Genomic DNA, 21,192 nt, shown 5'->3' on the forward strand with positions numbered 1-21,192 from the left:
GAACGTTAATGCTGAACATCAACTTCCCCGAGATACAGTGAAACAAAAGGAATGGAACCAACTCTAAACCCAGCACTGACCTCTCCCGACTGCAATTCTGCTTTCTGCCCACAGCTCTTAACTCTTCACTTTCTTAATAAGCCTACAGAGAATCTGAAGGCCCCGTGCTAGAATGCAGCTCTCCATATTGTAAGAAAGGATGACAGAACGATAAAGTGAGAGGGCAGTGTAACAGATTCCCATAGAAGATGGTTCAAGAGTCTGCTAAATTGACCCTAAGAATAAACTATCCGGATCTCAAGGCCCTCCAGGCAAGGCAGAGGCGATGGTAGCAGGAGTCAAAACCGGAGGGCAAAGCACGAGTTCTGAAGACCCCCACACTGCAGCCCAGCTGGGAGAAGGGAGAGGAAGCCAAGTGTTTTTGCTGCAGAAAACTGTTTATTTTTATTTGTTCTTCGGCCCAGCTGGGATCTGGGAGAAGTGGCAACGGGAAATAGAAGTGAAGCCAACACAAACTGGGCAAGTTCAACTGTGCTGACTTTTTTTTTTTTTTGCCAAAGCAGTGGTAAGACACTTCTAGCAGCAAGAAAACTTCATTTACATTCTCAAAGTGCTTAACAGAAGTCTTTTGGGGGACGTCCCAGGACGTTCCTACATTGTGAATATTCCATGGGCAGGAGGCCCCGGTGCCTTTGTGACCGTCAGCAGCGGGGGTCACTTTTCAGGGCAGCATGGTGACATTGCTGGAGGTGGTGGATGCTGTCCAGCCCTTCCCTAGAAATGCCCCTTGGCCAGCAAGCTGCTGATCCCAGGACCCCTGGTGGTGCCCCGGATTGCTGAGCTGTGTTGCCCCGGATGTTTTCTGATGGAACAGGCTCTGCATCACTTCTACACCCTGATCTGTCGGCAGGAGTGAGCTTTCTCTGCATGAGTGGTGCTTCTTTCCTGTGTCTCATCTCTTGGCTTGTTCTCAAGATACAGTGGGAGGAGAGCTGGGATCCCTGAAAATGCCAGAGGCTTTTCAACGCAGGAAAGACGGACTGCTCGGAAACGAAGGGCATTGTGGGATGAGTTTTGCAGAATAAAACATGAAATCGCCTGTGTATGCTATAGGTTGGGCTTCCCTTGTGGCTCAGCTGGTAAAGAATCCACCTGCAATGTGGGAGACCCGGGTTTGATCCCTGGGTTGGGAAGATCCCCTGGAGAAGGGAACGGCTACCCACTCCAGTATTCTGGCCTGGAGAATTCCTTGGACTGTATAGTCTATGGGGTCACAAAGAGTCGGACACAACTGAGCGACTTTCACTTTTTCCACATGCTATAGGTACAGGGAACTTGCCCATTTACTGCTGGAAAATGGCTCTCACGGTGGGAGAATCTTTCAGACCTTTAAAATAACAACAGTTATGAACACACCTGTCAGATTCTTATATCTCCTGTTTCAAACTGATTTAGAATAAGGACAGACACTGGGTATGAATTATTACCACCCCACAAACCCAGCCCCCTCCATCTGAGGTGAAAAGTGTTGGTCGCTCAGTCCTGTCCAACTCTGCGACCCCATGGACTACAGCCCACCAGGCTCCTCTGCCCATGGAATTCTCCAGGCAAGAACACTGGAGTGAGTTGCCATGCCCTCCGCCAGCAGATCTTCCAGACCCAGGGATCAAACCTGGGTTTCCTGCATTGCAGGTGAATTCTTTATTGTCTGAACCACTGGGGGAGCCAGCAAACCACTTTTCACGAGGCTCCCACTAAGTGTGGGATCGTGTGAAGTCCTCTTAGTGACTGAGTCCTCTTAGTGAGGATGTGTAACATTCCCATTCCTGCATTCCTCTGGCAACTGGATAAAGGAGAGGACGAGACGGTTGGACGGCATCACCGACTCAATGAGTGTGAGCAAGCTCTGGGAGATGGTGAAGGACAGGGAAGCCTGGCGTGCTGCAGCCCGTGGGGTCCCAAAGAGTCGGACACGACTGAGCGACTGCACAACAACCAAGACGTAAAGCGATTCTCACTCAGACCGTCCCTCTCAAGTCTGTTACATAAGACCAGAGATGACCCTTCCAATGGGCTCCAAAAGTTCGCTAAATTTAGGCAGGCCCCTTCCTGAGTTTATTTTCTCCCCGAATAAGTCTGTGTCAAGCCTGGACCAGAGCGGCTTTAATAAAGCAGCCTCCACGGGTTGAAATTAGAGCCCCAAGTAATTTCTCACATCAGAGACAAGAGACCTCTGCCTAACTGTCGCTGCTTTTCACTAGGTACCCACACTGCACGTGCATCTCCGAATCCTGGCACCCCCTCATCCTGCCGGTCCCAAACCTGCACCACCCCTCCCTCCTGTCCCCCAGTGCAGCGCCTGCTGAAGGGGGCACCCCGCATTCCGGCACCACCGTCCCTCTTGTCCCCACATCCTCTGGGCGCCCAGCCCCTGGGAGGAGCCGCAGACGCCTGGCTGAGGTCCGCATGTTCCCTGTCCCTCTCAGGAACTGTCAGGGCAGGGATGCGGGATGTTCCTCTGTCTCCGTGACCCTCAAGGATCACTGGCTTTGGGCCCAGGGAGAAGCCCTCTCCGAGAAGGAGAGGGGAAAAGCTGACCGAGTTCTCTGGGTCTGCCTTCTCCTATGAGGAAGAAAGTCTAAAACCTAATCCCATCCAAGAAGTGTGGCTGATAACAAAAGCTGGATAAAAATTGAGAGCCAGGACCTCATCTAGCCATGCATTAAAGAAGAGTGCTCAAGCGAAACATCTCCCAGCACAATCAATGACCAAGGGTCTGACATCAGCCAGACCTGCTGCCTACAGTTCAAAGAGCAGAAGGCCTGCAGCCTGGATCATTCCCCTGAGGGTACATGGAGAGCTGAAACTCAGCCCAGCCAAAGAGCAGTGAGGGAAGGAGAGGCAGGATTAACTGAAGCCAAAAAATAGGAGGCGTGTTCTTATTAAAATGTAAATTAATAACGTTCCCAAAGAAAACCCTCCAAAGGCTCCCCTCTGCCCTTAGTGTTAAGTTGCTAAGCCACATCCAACTCTCTGTGACCCCTGGACTGTAGCCCACCAGGCTCCTCTGTCCGTGGGATTTCCCAGGCAAGAATGCTGGAGAGCGTTATCACAGCCTTCTCCAGGGGATTTTCCTGACCCAGGGATTGAACCCAGGTCTCCTGCATTGCAGGCGGATTCTTTTACCGTCTGAGCCACCAGGCGCCCTCAGCTACAAGCCAATCCTTAGTCTCCCATCTCCGAGGCCCCTCAGCCCTGCGCTCACCTCCCAATATCTGCCTGCCCTTCACCTTGCTGACTCTCACCCACCTGGTCTCACTTGACCCACCCCCCTGGCAAGCCCTCCTGGTCCGCTACATCACCGGGGCCTGGAATCACCACATTCCACCCCATGAGGGCAGGGCCACAGTGCTCATTCCCCCCAACCCAAGGGGTGGGGTAACCTCCTGGGTGGGCACCTCAAGACTGCTGGGCAGGACAGCAAAGCCCGAGAGGAGACCGCAGTTAGAAGCCGAGTGTTGGAACAGACGTCAGTGGGGTGGACCTTCCCTGGGTCTCGGGCTCCCCTGAAAGCTCGGTCGGTAAAGGATCCACCTGCAATGCAGGAGACCCCTGGTTCGATTCCTGGGTTGGGAAGATCCGCTGAAGAAGGGATAGCTAACCACTCCAGTATTCTTGGGCTTCCCTGGTGGCTCAGCTGGTAAAGAATCTGCCTGCAATGCAGGAGGCCTGGGTTCGATCCCTGGGTTGGGAAGATCCCCCCGAGAAGGGAAAGGCTACCCACTCCAGGATTCTGGCCTGGAGAATTCCATGGACTGTATAGTCCATGGGGTCGCAAAGAGTCAGACGCGACTGAGTGACCTTCCTTCACTTCCCTGAGCCTCTTACATAAGAGCATCTAGATTAGGGTGGGAGGTTGGCTGGGCTGTTCTCCGGCAGCCAAGTTTATAATCATATCATGTCACATGGTCCCTGGCCAAGGCAGATCACAGGAGGGGGCTACCTGACCCCAGCCTAGCCAAAGAAACAGCTCTCTGGTAGGAATCTGGAAGGAAGTTGCCAGATTGGGAGTCTTCACATTGTTAGAACATAAAAGTGTAACGTAAGAATCACCTGGGTTGTGGGAATGACTGTAGGCCATCTAGCCCAGGCTCAGAGAAAAGCTGTAGAGGCGAGCGAGAGGAGAGAGAGACAGAGAGACTTCATGCTCAAGAAGTTTCCAGTTTAGTTCCACCCTGAGCCTTTCCTTCCTGGTCTGGCTTCTGAAGATGGCCTTCTAGCCATAGGCTACCTCCCCAACCCAACTCACTTTTGGCTTAAACCAGCTCAAATTGGTTTCTTCACTCATATCCAAAGGAGTAAGACAGATCCGCTTAGAAATTAATTCCTGACATCCTTCATTTCTGTATGAACTTCCACATGAGTGGGAATATTTTTTTTTAAACACAAAATGCCCACATTCCACGCCCCATTTGGTGATCTAAAAAAAAAATACAGACATTGCAAATCACTTTCTAATGATCCAATTTCACAGTGACGACCCATCTGTCAGGGGGAGAAATGATTTAAAAATGTCAACCACTTAGAAGGTGATTAGAAGTGATAAGAAGTTGCCTGAGAAGGCATTTGTTTGGATGGGGGAGCAGGGAGGAGGGGTTGGGGACGCTGAGTTGCTCAGAGTGAGAGTCACCTCCTCTCCTTTAGAATAACTCCTGGGTACCCAGAGGGAAGACAAGGAGGGAACTGTCCAAGGTCCAACATCCGAAACCAAGACACAAAGCCCCCTCTCTGACCTCGGCCTCCTTCCTCCAGTGAACTCACTCAGATGCCTCCCCCACCATCCTCTGACCTCATCCGAACCAGTGAGCCTGGAGGAGCCCATGTCCCCCAGCCAGCCCTCACGCATCTAGCTGGACGCACCCACCAACCAGGCAGACCAGCGTCCCCAAGAACTTCGACCACTAACCTCACAGGCCCTTGGCACACCAAGCTAGCACCACCACTGTCCTTTCTGAAGTCAGCCTGCCCTCCGTCCCCCACGGCCCTCACTTCAGACTTGCACCTCCTCCATTCCCTCTCCCCTTCCCCACGCCCCATCCGACCACTTCGGCTCACACTTCTTTTGAGAAGACGAGAGCCAGAGCCGTGTGGTTGGAACTCTAAGCCGTCCCTCCATCCATCCCCAGAGCCTCTGCTCCCACCCCATGGTGACAAAGGACACATACTTCTGGCCCTCATCACCTTCTCTGGACCCCAATCTTTCCAAATAGGCCAGGTGCCCCCAGCATCTCAAATTATCTTCCTACTTTCCCAAACCTCTCCAATCCGCCCAATTTTTACCATATCTTCGGGCCCATTTCTGGTCTAACTGGTCTGTGCCCAGCCCCCCTCTACCTTTCAGCCGGAGCTGTCCTTTAAGAGTCTAAACATCATCACTGAATGAGTCTCCTGCTGGCACCTCCTCCCAGGCCCCACAGGACCTGATCCTGGCCCCCTCTTGTACCACCTCACCCACCTGCGTCCTCACCCACTCACCCCTCCTCTCCCACTCAGCATCTGCCAGCTCACGCCTGCCCACCCCTCAGAGCACAGGGGTAAATTCACCCCCAAGGAAGGTACTCTTTGGAAGATTTCTCAACTCTCCCCCCAAATTAAAACAGCCCCTCTACCATTATCCTTCTGCACAGCATCCTGGCCTTTACAAAAATAAAATTATCTGGCTGCACTGGGTCTTAGTTGCGGCATGTGGGTTCTCCCTGACCAGGGATCTAACCTCGGTAGCCCCCCATTGGGAGCTGAGTCTTAGCCACTGGACCACCAGGGAAGTTCCATCCTGCCCTTTGCTGAAGCATCGTTCATCACAGTGGGTAAAGACAGATTTCTCTGGTTATTTGTTTAATGCTCATCTCTCTTCCCCCAGGACTTCCCTCATGGCTCAGACGGTAAAGAATCTGTCTGCTATGTGGGAGACCTGGATTTGATCTTTTCCCCTGGAGGAGGTCATGGCAACCCACTTCTTGCCTGGAGAATCCCATGGTCAGAGGAGCCTGGTGGGCTACAGTCCATGGGGTCGCAAAGAGTCCGACACGACTGAGCCGTTAGGCACATTTCTCTTCCTCCACTGATAATTCATAACAGCGTCTTTTCTTTTTTAACTAAAACACACCCACAACGTGCTGAACGAGTGAATGAAGGAGAGGAAGCTTGGGCTGGAATGTGTGACTCCTCAGGCCCTGAAAGCCCACCCTGTCTTAGCTAAAAGGAGCCTCAGCCTGGGCACTGCCCTTGCCTCACCCAGGAAGGCATACCAGGAAATCCACCTTATTTGCAGGTTAACATCCTGCCCTCCCTTCCACACTCAGCTAGAGAGACCTGCAGTTACTAGAACTTCAGACTGTTCTGTGTGGCTTCCTGGGGTTTCCCAGGTGGTGCTAGTGGTAAAGAACTCGCCTGCTAATGCAGGAGACATAAGAGACACAGGTTCCATCCCTGAGTGGGGAAGATCCCCTGGAGGAGGGCACGGCAACCCACTCCAGTGTTCTTGCCTGGAGAATCCCATGGACAGAGGAGCCTGGCAGGGCTGCAGCCCATGGGGTAGCACAGAGTTGGAAGCGATTTAGAATGCACATGTGACTTCTTGAGTTTCTTGAGGAAACTCAACCAGAATAGGTTCCAGGCTACCCAGAGCTGCTTCACACGGGAACCAGTAAAGACTGGAGGGCAAATAAAACCATGCCTCCTGGAACGTGAATGTGGGCGCTATTATTTTGGGAATATATTTCTACAGCTACTTCACTGTACCTATTCCAGCTCTGATTTGGAGAGGACATATTTAGCTCAGGATATAAAAGGCTGGGGTTGCAACAAAATATTATTGAGCTATAAAAAGGAATGATGTATTGGCACATACTCCAACATAGATGCACCTTGAAAACACACTAGGTAAAGAAGCAAGTCACAGAGAATCACACATTGTCCAATTCCATTCATATGAAATGTCCAGAAGAGATAAATTCATAAGACGGAAAGTGGTAGTTGCTTGGGGTGGGGCTGGGGGGCGAGGGGTAGATTGGGAGGTGACTGCTAAATGGTCCAGGGTTTCTTTGGGAGTTGAAGAGACTCTTCTTAAATTTTTAAAAAATTTTCATTTATTTTACTGACTGTGCATATGTGATCTTAGTTCCCTGACCAGGGATCGGACTTCTACCCCTTCAGTAGAAGCTTGGAATCTTAACCACTGGACCGCTAGGGAATTTCCAAGAACGTTCTTAAGTTAATTGCAATGCGAGTTGCACAATTCTGTGACTCTATTGAGACCACTGATTTGTATGATTAAGGGGTGAACTGTATAGTTTGTGATTTATAGCTCAATAAAGCTGTTAAAAAAGAAGAGGAAGAAAAGGCTAGGGGTATCTGGCAGGGGGAACGAGGTTTCCATGAGCACAAGTATTGGGTTCTTCAGTTATGACGTTCTTTGCTTTTCCTTTGCTTCTATACTTATTTGAAAAAAAAAAAAAAAAACCCACACCAATCCATGTGTCAGGATTACAAACCAGAAATCCATGGTACCCTCAGAGGGTAATTAACACTTGATTTTTAAAAGTAGCTTTATAAAATTGGAATCAAATGAACTAAGAATTTCATTTTATGATTTGAAGACACTAGGAAAACAAAGTAAGGCTGTCACGTAACATATTTAAAGGCTGTAGGTAAGCACTTGATCTGTTGGCTTAACCCTAGGGATACATTGATAAAACGCCTGTTGGCAGTCCAGAGAATTAGTCATTTTAGAGCCCAAACACAAGACTGGAAGATTAACTAGGAGTCAAGCAATACTCAGTAAACTTACATGACATATCCATAAATTCTAGAGCCTCCTGAAAACTCAGATTAAACTCGTTCTTCTCAGTGACATCCAGTTTATCCCATTTCCTTATTCTTCTCCTTCCCTTCCCTCTTGCTGCCAATCTGATTACTAAAAGCACTTCTCTCTCTCTCTCTTTTTTTTTTTTTTGGCCAGGTGGCATGCAGGATCTTAGTTTCCCTACTAGGGATCGAACCCATGTCCCTTGCAGTGGAAGGGCAGAGTCCTAACCACTGAACCGCAGGGAAGTCCAGCTAAAAGCACTTTTGACCCAAGAAAATTCTATCGCTTATCTGACACGGATGTTATAAACAAGGATGAAGGACAGGAGGAAGGCTCATGAGCGTGAGGGAAGACAACCCAGTGTCAGGATGTGTTGGGCGGATGTCGCGACTTCCTTACCACACGCATAGAAGACCGAGAGGTATTTTTTCACTCCTGGCAGACAGGGGCTTCCGAAGTGGTGGTTGTTGACGAGGACTTTGCATCTCTGCTTCCCATAACATCTCCTGGATAACACGTGCAGAGCCGAGTAAGACAGACAGTCTGAGAGGCAGGAGACATCAAAAACCTTTAGGTTAGAATCCATGTATGGCTTCGGCTATTTTCTGAGCTGGACTTCACAGTTCATGGAGATCAGCTGTGATTACTTGATTATTTTCCGTCTCATTAAAGCACCCGCAGTGGGCTGAGCACCATACAGGCAGTGCTGGAAGGGCTTGCTTTAATCAGCTTGCTCTAATACCCTGCTGTCATCGTCTGAAAATCTATCTCTATATTATATTGTGTTATATAAGATGAGAGACTTACTAAAATCTTCTTTTCTCTTTTAGTTTTTATTGGAATATAATTGCCTTATATACTGTGCTAGTTTCTGCTGCACAACGTGAACCAGCTACACATACACACCCGCCCCCTCCCCCGAGCTTCCCTCTCGCCACCCCGCATCCCAGCCCCCTGGGTCAGCGCCGAGCTCCAGACTGCGCTCGCTGTGCCCCACGGCAGCCGCCCACTGCTTATTTTACACAGAGCGGTGTGCGTCTGGCAGCGCTTCTCTTCCGATCCATCGCCCCTCTCGCTTCCCCCCACTGTGTCCACACTTCATTTCTCTGCATCCCTGTCTCTATTTCTGCCCTGCAAATAGGTTCATCTGTACCATTTTTCTAGACTCTGTGTATATGCGTTAACATGCAATATCTGTTTTTCTCTTTTTGACTTTACTCTGTGTGACAGACTCTAGGTGGACCCACGTCTCTACAAATGAGCCAATCAGAAATCCTTATGCATTTTTGAACAAGGGGCCCTAGATTTGCATTTTACACTGCCCCTGCCCAGTCATGTAACTGGTCTTGCATACACAACAGGCAAAACATGTAGAACACTGAATAAAGATTCTTTCTTTTATTCTTTTAGTTTAGTTATTGGTTACTGCTCTTTGAAACAGTTTAGTTATTGGTTGATTTTGAGAATCCTCTCCTATGTGAACATAAGCACTATGAGGACAGAAGCTATTTCTATTTTGTTCATCATCTAATTTTTCCAGCCTGACCCGCTGTGGAAATCCAATAGCTGATGAATAAATGAATGAAAAATGGACAGGTGGATGAATAAACATGTGGATCACTTTTTTCAGGACCCTGGCACAAGGCCTTCACAGTTACTAAACATTAACTGAACACGTTTGAAGAGTGAGGCACTGTGCTACATGCAGTCAGAAAAAAACAGCCAAGAGAAGCCCGCCTTGTGTCCACAGGATGTGTGATGGGGCTGAAAGACAAAGCCCACACAGGCGACCTGACGTCTAACAACATGAGACAGAGTGAGTACCAGCAGTGACTGGTTCAGACAGGACGTGATGGGGTCGGAGGAGGGGGAGATTGCTGGGGACCAGAGTGGTCAAGACAGGCTTTACAGAGGAGGGGGCTTGGTCCTTGCAGAAGGATCATGAACTGGGTACCGGCAGGCCAAGAGAGAAAGGTATAAGCACCAAAGTCAGTGAGCCAGAAGCACTTAGTGGGCGTCTAGGGGCTGAGCCTGAGGTGCGGGCAGGGAAGCTGCGGTACGTGACCAGGAAAAGTAAAGGAGAGCAAGATCCAACTTCTTCTGAACGCTGAGCTAGAGACTTTGAACTTTATTCTGTAAGTACCAGGGAGCCTAAGAAACGCCCTGATGTGTGGGTCCTTTGGCGACATCGTTATTGGTTGCCCTGGGAGAGTCAAGGAGCCAAAGGCAGGGAGACTGGTTTGGAAGCAATTTTAATCATACACGTTGGGAGGAGTTAAGGGCTTGAAGAGCAGGGAACAGAGAAGGAGAGAATTCTAGAGACCTTGCAAAGTTCAGCTCACTTACAACAAACATTCTGCCGAGGCTGTGTTCTCAGCGCTTGTGTGTCTCATGAGATAGGTTGTTTATTACACATCCTATATTTCATAGAAAATATACAGAGAATATGATATATTATTAGTATCATAAGTTGTTTATATAACAGTATGCAGCTAGGTAAAGGTGGGGAAGCTCACATCTCAGGGAAGTTCCATCTCTCTCTCTTATATTAATACTTTAGAGATCTGTAAGAGTCTAGTTGAAAGCAAGAATCTGTGGGAAACACCAGAAAGGTGGGAAGACAACGATCTTAAGGAAATGACAATTAAATAAATACACACACATATATAAAACATAACTTAGATATATTTATTTATATGTGTATATTTTATATTCCCACATATAATAATATATGGAGCATGCTTATATAGACCATATAAACATATATGTATAAATGTGTGTGTATACATATGTGCATATGTATGGCTATATATTACATATTTTTGTTATATATCTTGTTTGGTTTAGTTGCTAAGTCATGTCCAACTCTTTTATTACCCCATGGACTGTAGTCCACCAGGCTCCTCTGTCCGTTGGATTTTCCAGGAAAGAACACTGGAGTGGGTTGCCATTTCCTTCTCCATGTTATATATCTAAAAGTATGTAATATGTATATCTCAACAAATAATGAGGAACATTATTATGAAGGCACTTGATCTGAATACCTTCATAAAGGTTTGGGTTTATTTGCCAAGTCCAATCCCACGATGCCTGATCACTGGAGTGCAGGGCACACAGTAGGCGCCCAACAATGATGTATTCAATCAATGGACTGGTGGACTGGCATGGACACCAGGAAATGCAAACATCCCAAACGTCTGGCTTTGGAATGTGTTCTGGGAGGATGACCCCTGAGTTCGAATCTATGCTGAGAAAAGCTGCCTGGAGGGGCCGCCGGAAGCTGTCATCCTTTTGTTGGCCCCTGGATCAGTTCTACTTGGCAACTTGCATCTGTTTTCTGACTGCTTCTGATATTTCTGCCTAAAGGATGCGTCTTGCTGGACCGAATTTGGTGGGTTTTCATGAATGACAGAAAAGTAAACAGAGCAAGTCAGGCAGCCAATGAGGATGGAATGAAATGGTTTGAAGTGCCAGAGCATCAAGCAGGTCTCTGTGAAGAGTAAAGACTGACAGCCTGAAGAGTGTTCTGGCAGCCCACCCAGGGCTCAAATCGGGCCACGTAAAGTGGGCTTGATAAAGAGACTTTACAAAGGCGTGAATGGGACATGAACACCTCAAAGGACGGTGCAGGGCCCTGAGGTGAGGAACAGCAGAGAGAGGCTACCAGCCCCAAGCCTGAGGGGCGAAGGCAGTGGTTTCCAGGACACAGAGTGGGCTGCCCCATCGGGCGGGCTGCTGCATGGAGCTGGGGTCTGCAGTGGGCACTCGTGATGCTCAGAGTGAGTCACGCTGTGTTCCGTCAGCTGCTTCTGTGCCTGGATCTCTCATTGGATGGGGAGCTCCCGGAGGGCACTGGGGTTTCTCTGCTGTTTGCCCAGCACCTACTATCTGTTCAACTCACTGAGACTCTGTGCTCCTCCCGCATAGCTTGAGGAACATCATTTTTACCGTCTTTCCGTGAGACCTGCGCTAAGCAACTGCAGGAGTCAAAGCCCGCATACACGTGAACTGTTCTCACCAGCTGTCGCTGGGGGTGAATGAGCTCCCTCGCTGAGCCTGTGTCCTCACTGGACGGCGACGATACGGACAGCCGTGCTGGTTTACTGGCCAGCATGACCACTGAACGATGTTACATTTGGAGGGTCCAATGCAGCGCCCAGTGTCTGTCAGTTTCCATTACTGACATCAGGCCATCACCTTAGATGGGAATGTGGTACCTCCACAAAAGGCCTTTGGGACTTAGATAATTTATAGTCTAAACTAAATGCCTTCTTTGGTTCTTTCAAGTGAAAACAGGCATATGGAATGATGAAACCTATATACTACAGCTTAATCTGCAAATAAACACACACACACACACATACTGGAAGGAGAATTACTAAGATTCTCAGGGTGCTATTTTTGGCTGATGAGAAAGAATTTTTTCCCCCCTATTGATTTTAAGATACTTTCCAAGTTTTTGTGAGTTTACACTGCTTTGAAATGAAAGCATACAAAATGAACTTTCTTAAAAAGAAAAACAAAATTCGTATCTGGATAGAAGACAGCTTTTCAATATGAGTGTCTCTGGGGTAATTTTTTTCAGAAATGTAAATTTTTCTGCAAATGTAATGATAAATGATCCTTTTGTATACATCAATTTGCCCCAGAAGCTACGGGAAGTTTATCTAGGAGTAAAGATATATCCTTTGAATTTTCTTCCAGTTTATTTAAAATTTTTTATTGAAGTAGGATTAATTTACAATGTTGTGTTAGTTTCAAGGGTATAGCAAAGTGATTCAGTTATAATATATATTCTTTTTCAGATTCTTTGCCATTATAGGTTATTACACGATATTGAATATAGTTTCCTGTGCTATACAGTAGGTCCTCGTTGTTTACCTGCTTTATATAGTGTGTATCTGTTAATCCCAAACCCCTAATTTATCTCTCCTCAGTCCCCTGTAGTTCACTTTTATTACTATTTTTCATTGCTTTGTGGGTGCACAGGGTTGATTGTGAATATTTTTGCTGTCTTTAGGAGCCTTATTATTATTTGGACATTTATCAATTGGAAATTTATCTATTATTAGCACATCTATCAATTGGAAAAAACCCTTACATCTCAAGATTGAGAATGAGTTGTATGATTTCTGGACAAGCCACTTATATTGAAAAGAACTAACAAAAGAATTATGAAGTTATTCTTGGAAGTCCAACACCTATTATTGTTTTTTCTGTAAGCTACTATTTTTTTCTGTTTCAAATACATGTTTATAGCTGAAAACTTGAAAGCCACAAATACTCCTAAACCAGGAAAATAAAAATCCTCAGTAAATTCCACTAATCAAGAAAAACAGTGGTTAACCTTTAAAGAGCATCTTTCTAGTCACTTTTCTATATTTAAATGTCCTTCCCCCTCAATGGATCATATACATATGACTCTGTATGCTACTTTTCCTCATTTATTAGCATATTTATGAAAAATTTTAACATAAGCATCATTTTAAAGAGTTGTATAGTTTCTCACTTTATAAATGTACCAGCTCTATTTACAATACCCTATTGGTAGATGTTCCAATGGTTTCCATTGTTTAATGCCATAAAGAATTCTGCGTGAAACATCCTTAGAGCTAAATACTTGCACACAAGCATGACGGTTTCTAACTCTTGGAAGTAGATTGCTTTGTCAGAGGGTATTCAAAATATTAAAGCTTTTGATATACACTGCCAAGCCGTTCAGAAGGGTTGTATCAATTCACACTCTTGCCAGAACTGTATGAGAGCCCCAGAAACTTTATATTTTCTTAGGACGCGTGCCTGATCATATTTCTTAAGGCTAACAGAGGAAGGGGGTAGGGAAGACTCCATTTGTAAGACCACAATCTTCTTGGACCCAGGAGGTCCTGTGACCAGCGTGATTTACAGAGACAGGCTTCTGCACTCATAGTTACCCTGGGAGCAAAAGAATTTATACTGGTGAGAGTGAAAGAACCCATGGTGTATTTTTAGGAAGAGGCCCAAGGCAGTTCAGGTCCTATGTAGCTCTGACCATTTCCTTGTTGACACTGAGCTCTGAACCATTGGCAGGATTCTTTTTTTTTAAGTGGTTATTTCCCTCCCAGGCTGATTTTGTTTGCACCTCTCTGCCTGGCAAACTACCCTCCACTCCAATACATGTGATAACAAGATACTCAACTGTTTAATTTTTATATTTTTGGCTACCGTTTCACACTGAAACTGCAGTTAATCGCTCTTTACAACCTGTGTTTATTTAGATAATTAGGCTGGTTGCTCTTACGAGACTGTCTTGGCAGTGGGAGCACCTGGCACCTTGATCTTTGGCTGAAAAGTCCAGGCCTGCCCACACTTGGCCTTGGGGTGGCCTTAGTCCAGCCTTTGAGACCCATTGTGTGGTTTTTCTCACTCTCTTATTAAGGAAATAGCACCCTTGGAGCCCACCCAGAAAGTGTAACTGCTGCAGGAAATGACGTGCCATGGTGGACACCCAGCCAAGGGAGCTTTCTGGAAGCCTGCTTTCCCAGGTCTGTGGGAAGGCTTATCCTTTCTTGTGTCAGATGCTGCTCCACTGGGGTTTCTCTGGGACCAGCGCTGATCAAACACTTTCCTATTTTCTTTCAGTTTCTTTTCCAATAGAGGAGCCATAACTTCTTCCTTTTAAAAAAAAAATTTTGGCTGCACCACGTGACATGTCAGATCTTAGTTCCCTGACCAGGAATCAAACCTGTGCCCCCTGCATTGGAAGCGCAAGTCTTAACTACTGAACCTCCAGGGGAGTCCCAAGAGGAGCTGTAAGTTCTGAAGGATCTGACTTCCCTGAAGATCTTTCAGAAATGTCTTTGGGTCATCACCTTCAAGAGAGACACCAGAGACACCAGATTGTGTTTAAACCTGTATGACAGTTCAGTTCAGTTCAGTCGCTCAGTTGTGTCTTGACTCTCTGTGACCCCATGGACTGCAGCACACCAGGCTTCCCTGTCCTTCAGCAACTCCCGGAGTTTACTCAAACTCATGTCCATAGAGTCGGTGATGCCATCCAACCATCTCATTCTCTGTCGTCCCCTTCTCCTCCCGCCTTCAATCTTTCCCAGCATCAGGGTCTTTTCAAATGAGTCAACTCTTTGCATGAGGTGGCCAAAGTATTGGAGTTTCAGCTTCAGCATCAGTCCTTCCAATGAACACCCAGGACTGATCTCCTTTAGGATGGACTGGTTGGATCTCCTTGCAGTCCAAGGGACTCTCAAGAGTCTTCTCCAACTCCACAGTCCAAAAGTATCACTTTTGACAGCTGGCAAGGTCATCAGCCTTGCTGCTCTTTCTAATTTTTTTGCTTGAAAGCTGTGATAATCAGCCTTTGTGTTAGTTCCTAGGGCTGCGGTAACAAAGGCCACACACTGGGTGCCTTAAACCATAGAATTTTGTGTCCTCTCAGTTCTGACCCCCAGAAACTGTGAGGTGCTAATCGCTCATTTTTGCTTTTAAGTCATTAAACTTGGGAGTATTTCATTACAATGCAATAGTAACTGGGGTGCAGTGGCTGGTAACACCTCAGCACGCCAGGCTTCCCGTCCTTCACTGGCTCCCAGAGTTTGCTCAAGTTCATGTCCACTGAGTCGGTGATGCTACCTAGCTGTCTCATCCTCTTGCCGAGTAATTGAGAGGTAAAGCTTTGCTCCGCTCTGCTTCCTGACTGCGTGTGACGAGCTGCCCTGGGTACCCAGACTCAGCCTGCGGGACTGCCCCAGACGTTAGCTTATATCGCAAGAGGAAAAGCACACACATCCCCTTGCAGAGGCCCACGGTGAGCCCTGACCACTTGGCCTCCAGGCAACTATCCTTCCAAGTTCAAGCCAGGTTCCAGGGCCAAAAATAAACAGCGCTTTCTCCTTCTTCAAAGCACTAAGGCTGAGCCGCCGTAATAACTGGGAACCGAGAGCAGAGATCTCACGCCGGCTGCCGTGGACCGGATGTGGCCTGTAGGCATGTTTTGTTTGGCTCTTACAGTGTTTTAAAAGTTGGAAAACTTGACATTAAAAAAAAAAAATCAGATTTCCAGCATCTCACGAGAGGTTGGAAGCTACGACAACACCAGGCCCACGTACCAGCCGGCAACCATCCACTTGCTGAGCCCAGTGTGGCTCACCCCACTTAGGAAGGGGGGTATGTCGGTGGTTCTGATTCATTCACTGGGCTCAAGATTCACTCGGGCACCTACTCTGTGCCAGGCCCTCCTCTGCTGGCTGGGAATCCTCATGGCACAGACACACGTCACCTTTGCAGTGCTGGCCTTCTCCTGGGTAGAGAGACCAGGCACCTAAGTGACTCCAGACTGTGGAGACCATCAGACAAGGACAGCTCGAGGCGGAGACCCGGACGAGGTGCCACGCTGGCAGGGTGCCTGGGAAGATCCCTGAGATGACGTCCGAGTGGATTCCCGAGTGATGAAATGAAGCTGGCCACGCGAAGATGTGGCTGAGAACATCCCAGCCCAAAGGCAGAGCGTGTGCAAAGGCACGACAGTGTGAATGAGTGAGCAGGGTTCCAGAGGCAGAGAAGGAAGGAGAGAGGGATGCAGGACCACGACTGGGGATGGGATTCATTCTAATTACAGAAGACAGAGTGGGGGGCTTCAAGTGGGATGGGGGCTGTGATCTGAGTTGCCTTAGATAGACTCCCTCCGACTGCTAAGCAAAGAAGCGGCTAAGGGAGGGAACAGAATCAAGGAGAAGGGAGGAGGCCCAGGTAGTCTAGATGACAGAAGTCCAGAGCGGGCTGGGAGCAAACGGGCTGGATTTGGGATCCTGAGTGCAGGGAGTGCCCACAAGGCTTTCAGACGCAGCGGAAGGGGGCTGGGGGTCAAAAGAGGGAGTCCAGCTTTCTAAAGTGGGGGACATTAAAGTGTGCTTACACCAGATGGGAAACTGACGACTCTGTGGGACAAAAATGGCAAGTGCAATTTAAAGCCTTCATGGACAGTTTACCTGCACCGAGGAGTAGAGAATTTCTTAGCGTTCAGTAAGATTAAGAAAACTCATTGGCACTGGCAGCCAAGGTTTCCTGGCGCTGCACACATGTACAGTTCCGCCCTGCAGTGCTGACCCGAAGGTGAGAACCGAGTTGAGACCTTCACAGAGAGCTGGGGGACAAGACGAGTGGGCACTTCCAGCCTGGATGGGAGAAGGTTTTGGGGGAGAACGGATACATGTGTATGTATGACTGAGTCCCTCTGCCTCTTCCCCTGAGACTACCACAACACTGTTGATTGGCTATACCCTAATACAAAAAGTTTCTGCTGCTAAAAAAGAAATCAATGGGCATTTGAGATGGTGAGTGGGTGGGGACCCAAGATGGTGAGATGAATGGGCACTTTCAAGGACCCTTTCATTTTCGCGTGGACCCATTCACACTGCAGAGCCTGAGGCCTGTAGGTCTCTGACACGGGGTGTTGGGTCATGAATGCAGTTGTGGGGCAGGGAGGGAGGTGGGGGAAGAGGGCAGGGGTTTCGCCATGTGACTCAGCCAGGGCTTCAAGCTTTTAAAACTGACCAGCCAAGCAAAGGGCTCAGTGTCCCATTCACAGACTTTGCCCGAGTCAACAAGGCTTATTCATGACTGACTCGAGGATTCCTTGAACTCTCCATGGGAACCTGTCTTTTAGCCACGGTGTCTGCTAATGTTTTCTTTGGCTGATGACTTATCACTTTAACCCTAACTCCTGAATCCAACTTCCCAGGAACGTAAGGCAGCAACTTTCAGAACATCAGTCATTCAGCCTGCATGTGGATCTACCAACTTCTGCTCAGAAGAACCCCTGATTAATATTAAGTGACCCCACACTGAGGTTAAGCAGTATAATACCTTTCTGTAGATAGAGGTCAGGTCATCCGGGTGCCTTGTTCAGCTAAGCAAACCAGAGGACATAGGGAGCCCCTGGAGGACATGCCGGGGGGCAGTGATCAGACTGGCCCTTTAGAAGGCTGCCTCTGGCCACCCTGGGGGGAAAGCCATGTCCACGGACAGGGGGCCTCCTGAGGTGACCAGGCAATGGTCCCTTGATCTAATGCAGCAGCAGGAACAAAGGGAGGACCGGGTAGAGACATGAACGCATGCAGATGTTATATGAGAGGGAAACTGGAGTTTCCAAACTCACAGGTCACCTTCCGGGGCCCCGGGCATGGACAGACAGGGGGAGCCACCCCATGAGTGTCTCTCTACCCACGTGGCAGCCAAGCCTGTTAAGATGGGGGCTAATTAAGAGAGGTTGGATGCCCACTTCAGGCTGCTTCTGCTGTCTGCTGGGCTGTCCTTCAGACACCCTCCACTCTCCTGACCAAGGGCCTTTCTTCCCTGAATGCTGGGCGAGGGGCCTCAGAGACATGGGACACGTGTTCCTTGTGAACTGGTGTTTGGTTCTCTCTCTAGTCTTGCCTGAGAGTCTGTCTCAGTGGCTAGGTCACTTTCTTTCCTTTTTTTACCCCCAGATCCAAGGTATTACTTACTCATGAACTTCTTTTTAAAATTAATGTTTCATTCCACATGTGATCCAGGGACCCGCTGCAACAATTTAACACAATAAGGAGCTCATTTGAAATTTGATGAGTGAAGTGCACCTTTTTTGCTGTTTCACAATTGAGTCTGTTCTCCCTGGCAACACAGCAGGTCTAGGCGAGGTTGTTTCACCACCGCAGATTGGGGACTGGGATCGTTAACTTCGTGTGTCATTTTGGCCAGACTACGGTGCCCAGGGGTTTGGTCAGACACCAGTCTAGATGTTGTTTTGAAGGCATTTTAAAGATATGGCTAACATTAGACATAGAGAATAAACTTATGATTATCACAGGAGTAAAGAGGCAGGATAGATTAGGAATTTGGAGTTAACAGATACATTACATCTAAAATAGATAAACAACAAGGACCTACTGTATAGCACAGGGAATTATATTCAACATCTTGTAATAACCTACAATGGGAAAGAATCTGTAAAAGGTGGCAAAAGGTAAAGAATCCACCTGCCAATGCAGGAGATGCAAGAGACGCAGATTTGATCCTTGGGTGGGGAGATCCCCTGGAGGAGGAAATGGCAACCCACTCTGGTATTCTTGCCTGGAGAATCCCATGGACAGAGGAGCGCTGTGGGCTGTGTGGCCCGTGGGGTCGCAGAGTCAGACACGACCGAGTGAGCACGCGTGTCTATAAAACTGAATCACTTTGCCGTACACCTGAAACACTGTAAATCACCTGCATTTAAATTTTAAAAAGATACGACTAACACTAAATCAGCAAACTTTGAGTAAAGCAGGTTACCCTCCATAACTTGAGTGGACCTCAACTGATCCATGGAAGGCTTCAAGCGCAAAGACAGGTCATCTGAAAAAGCTTTTCTCCAGGCTGAAATACAAAACTCTACCAGTATTTCCAGTCTGCTGTCCTGTGGAATTCAGGCTCAAGACCGAACATCAACTCTTACCTGCATTTTCAGACCACTAACCTGCCCTACAGATTCAAACTTGCCAGGCCACACAACTGCGTGAGTCAATTCTTTCAAAGCAGTCTATCTATCTGTCTAACTATCACCTACTGATTCTGTTTCTCTGGAGAGCCCTAATAATAACAGAAGGTGACTTTGAAGGGTGGAATGTTTCCCTGGTGGCTCAGATGATAAAGAATCTTCCTGCAAGACAGGAGACCTGGGTTCGATCCCTGGGTCGGGAAGATCCACTGGAGGAGGGCATGGCAACCCACTCCAATATTCTTGCCTGGAGAATCCCATGGACAGAGGATACTGGTGGGATTGCAAAGAGTCCATGGGATTGCAAAGAGTTGGACACAATTGAGCGACTAACCCCTTCACCTTCACTTGAAGGATGGGCCTTTCAGACATGTCTTAGCTCCACACTGCAGATTTCTCAGAGTGACTCGTTGAGCTCTTCTTCAGCCTGCAGGCTCAGAGCCTTCCCCTGGCTCTTCTCTCCACTTGGACACCTTCCCCAAGGTCTGCAGGCTCTCCTCCTTGCGTCTCTGCTCAGCACGCCATCACCCGTTTACTCTGTGCCTCCCTGCAGCACCCCAGCTGCCAGCCTGCCCTCTCCTTTCCGCACCGGCTTGTGCCCTTAATGCTTATCAGTACCTGAAATGTGAGGTATGAGCTCGTGCATTATCTGCTTTCACATCGCATCCTCGTCCACCACGGGAAGGTCAGCTCCAGGTAGACTGTCGGTCACTAATGACTCTCCCAAGCCTGGGATGGGCCTTGCATACAGCAGGCACTCAATAACGACAATGCCAGATGGATTATGCAATGGCTTGGGGGCAGAAGGAGGCAGACCCTGGTGAGGGGTTCCCCTCGCCCTTGACTTTCCCTCTAGCCAGGGTACCAGCCAGTGGAGACCGGAGCCCCAGGCTCCTCGGACAGCACCCTGATAGCACCCACATAAGACACCTACCAAAGGGGGGGAGCCGCCCGGCTTCCGAGGTGCAGACGTCCCTCTCCTGGGTCCTCCTGCCGTAGGTCGCAGAGTAGATGTTGAGGAACTTGGACTCGTGGCAGTGCAGTTTCAGCTCGTGGTCTTCACACACGGTTTTGTTTTTTAATTCATCTGAAGCAGAAACCAAAATCAGCAGCACCATCAGCTTCCCCAGAAGGACTCCGTGAGCATTGCCCACGTCCCAGGCAGCTCCCATCCCCCGAGGGGCTGCACCCCCGGAAGGGGACAGACAGCATGGCCCTGCCTGCCAGGGGCTCTCTGACCCTGCAATCCTTCTGCGGGGGCAGCAATGAGTGGACCAGGGTAGAGACCCAGGGATGACACTGAAGCCCAAACAGAGGAGGAGGGACGTCGGGGTGGAGAGGGCAGGGCGCGCTGGGCCAGCCCTAGGACAAGCCTGGCCATAGAGGGACTTCACTCTCCTTCCCCACCTGAACACACAGGTTTCTTGATTCCAGGGAGCCTTTTCTCAAAGGTCATCTCGGGACCCCCACAGCTGCATGCTTAGTCCCCCAGTTGTGTCCAACTCTTTGTGACCCTTGGACTGTAGCCCCCCAGGCTCCTCTGTCCGTGGGACTTGCTAGGCAAGAACACTGGAGGGGGTTGCCGTTTCCTCCTCCAGGGATCTTCCTGGCCCAGGAATTGAACCCGCATCTCTTGAGTCTCCTGTATTGGCCGGAGGGTTCTTTACCATTAGTGTCATCTGGGAAGCCCCCACACAGGTAAAGACCAAGAATAATCTCAGAGGGAGTCCAGCGAAACCTTACCACCCAACTTCACAACATTCTCACGTCCCATTTGTGTATCTACCAAGAGACAGAGAAACTACGCACAAGCAAA

General features: G+C 48.5%; 1 protein-coding gene across 5 annotated transcripts in view; it reads right to left on the reverse strand.

The window, feature by feature from the left end:
* Positions 1-21,192, reverse strand: part of EVA1C (eva-1 homolog C) — a 91,703-nt gene that overhangs the window by 14,003 nt on the left and 56,508 nt on the right. For all 5 annotated transcript variants that reach the window (XM_061134108.1, XM_061134107.1, XM_061134111.1 and 2 more), the window contains 2 exons: positions 20,311-20,463; positions 8,267-8,410 (listed from right to left, as the gene is read on the reverse strand). In XM_061134108.1, coding sequence (XP_060990091.1) covers positions 8,267-8,410; positions 20,311-20,463 — 297 coding nt within the window. The remainder of the gene's footprint in view (positions 1-8,266; positions 8,411-20,310; positions 20,464-21,192) is intronic.

The sequence above is a fragment of the Dama dama genome, chromosome 31 (genome assembly GCF_033118175.1).
Source record: "Dama dama isolate Ldn47 chromosome 31, ASM3311817v1, whole genome shotgun sequence".
Classification (NCBI taxonomy): domain Eukaryota; kingdom Metazoa; phylum Chordata; class Mammalia; order Artiodactyla; family Cervidae; genus Dama; species Dama dama.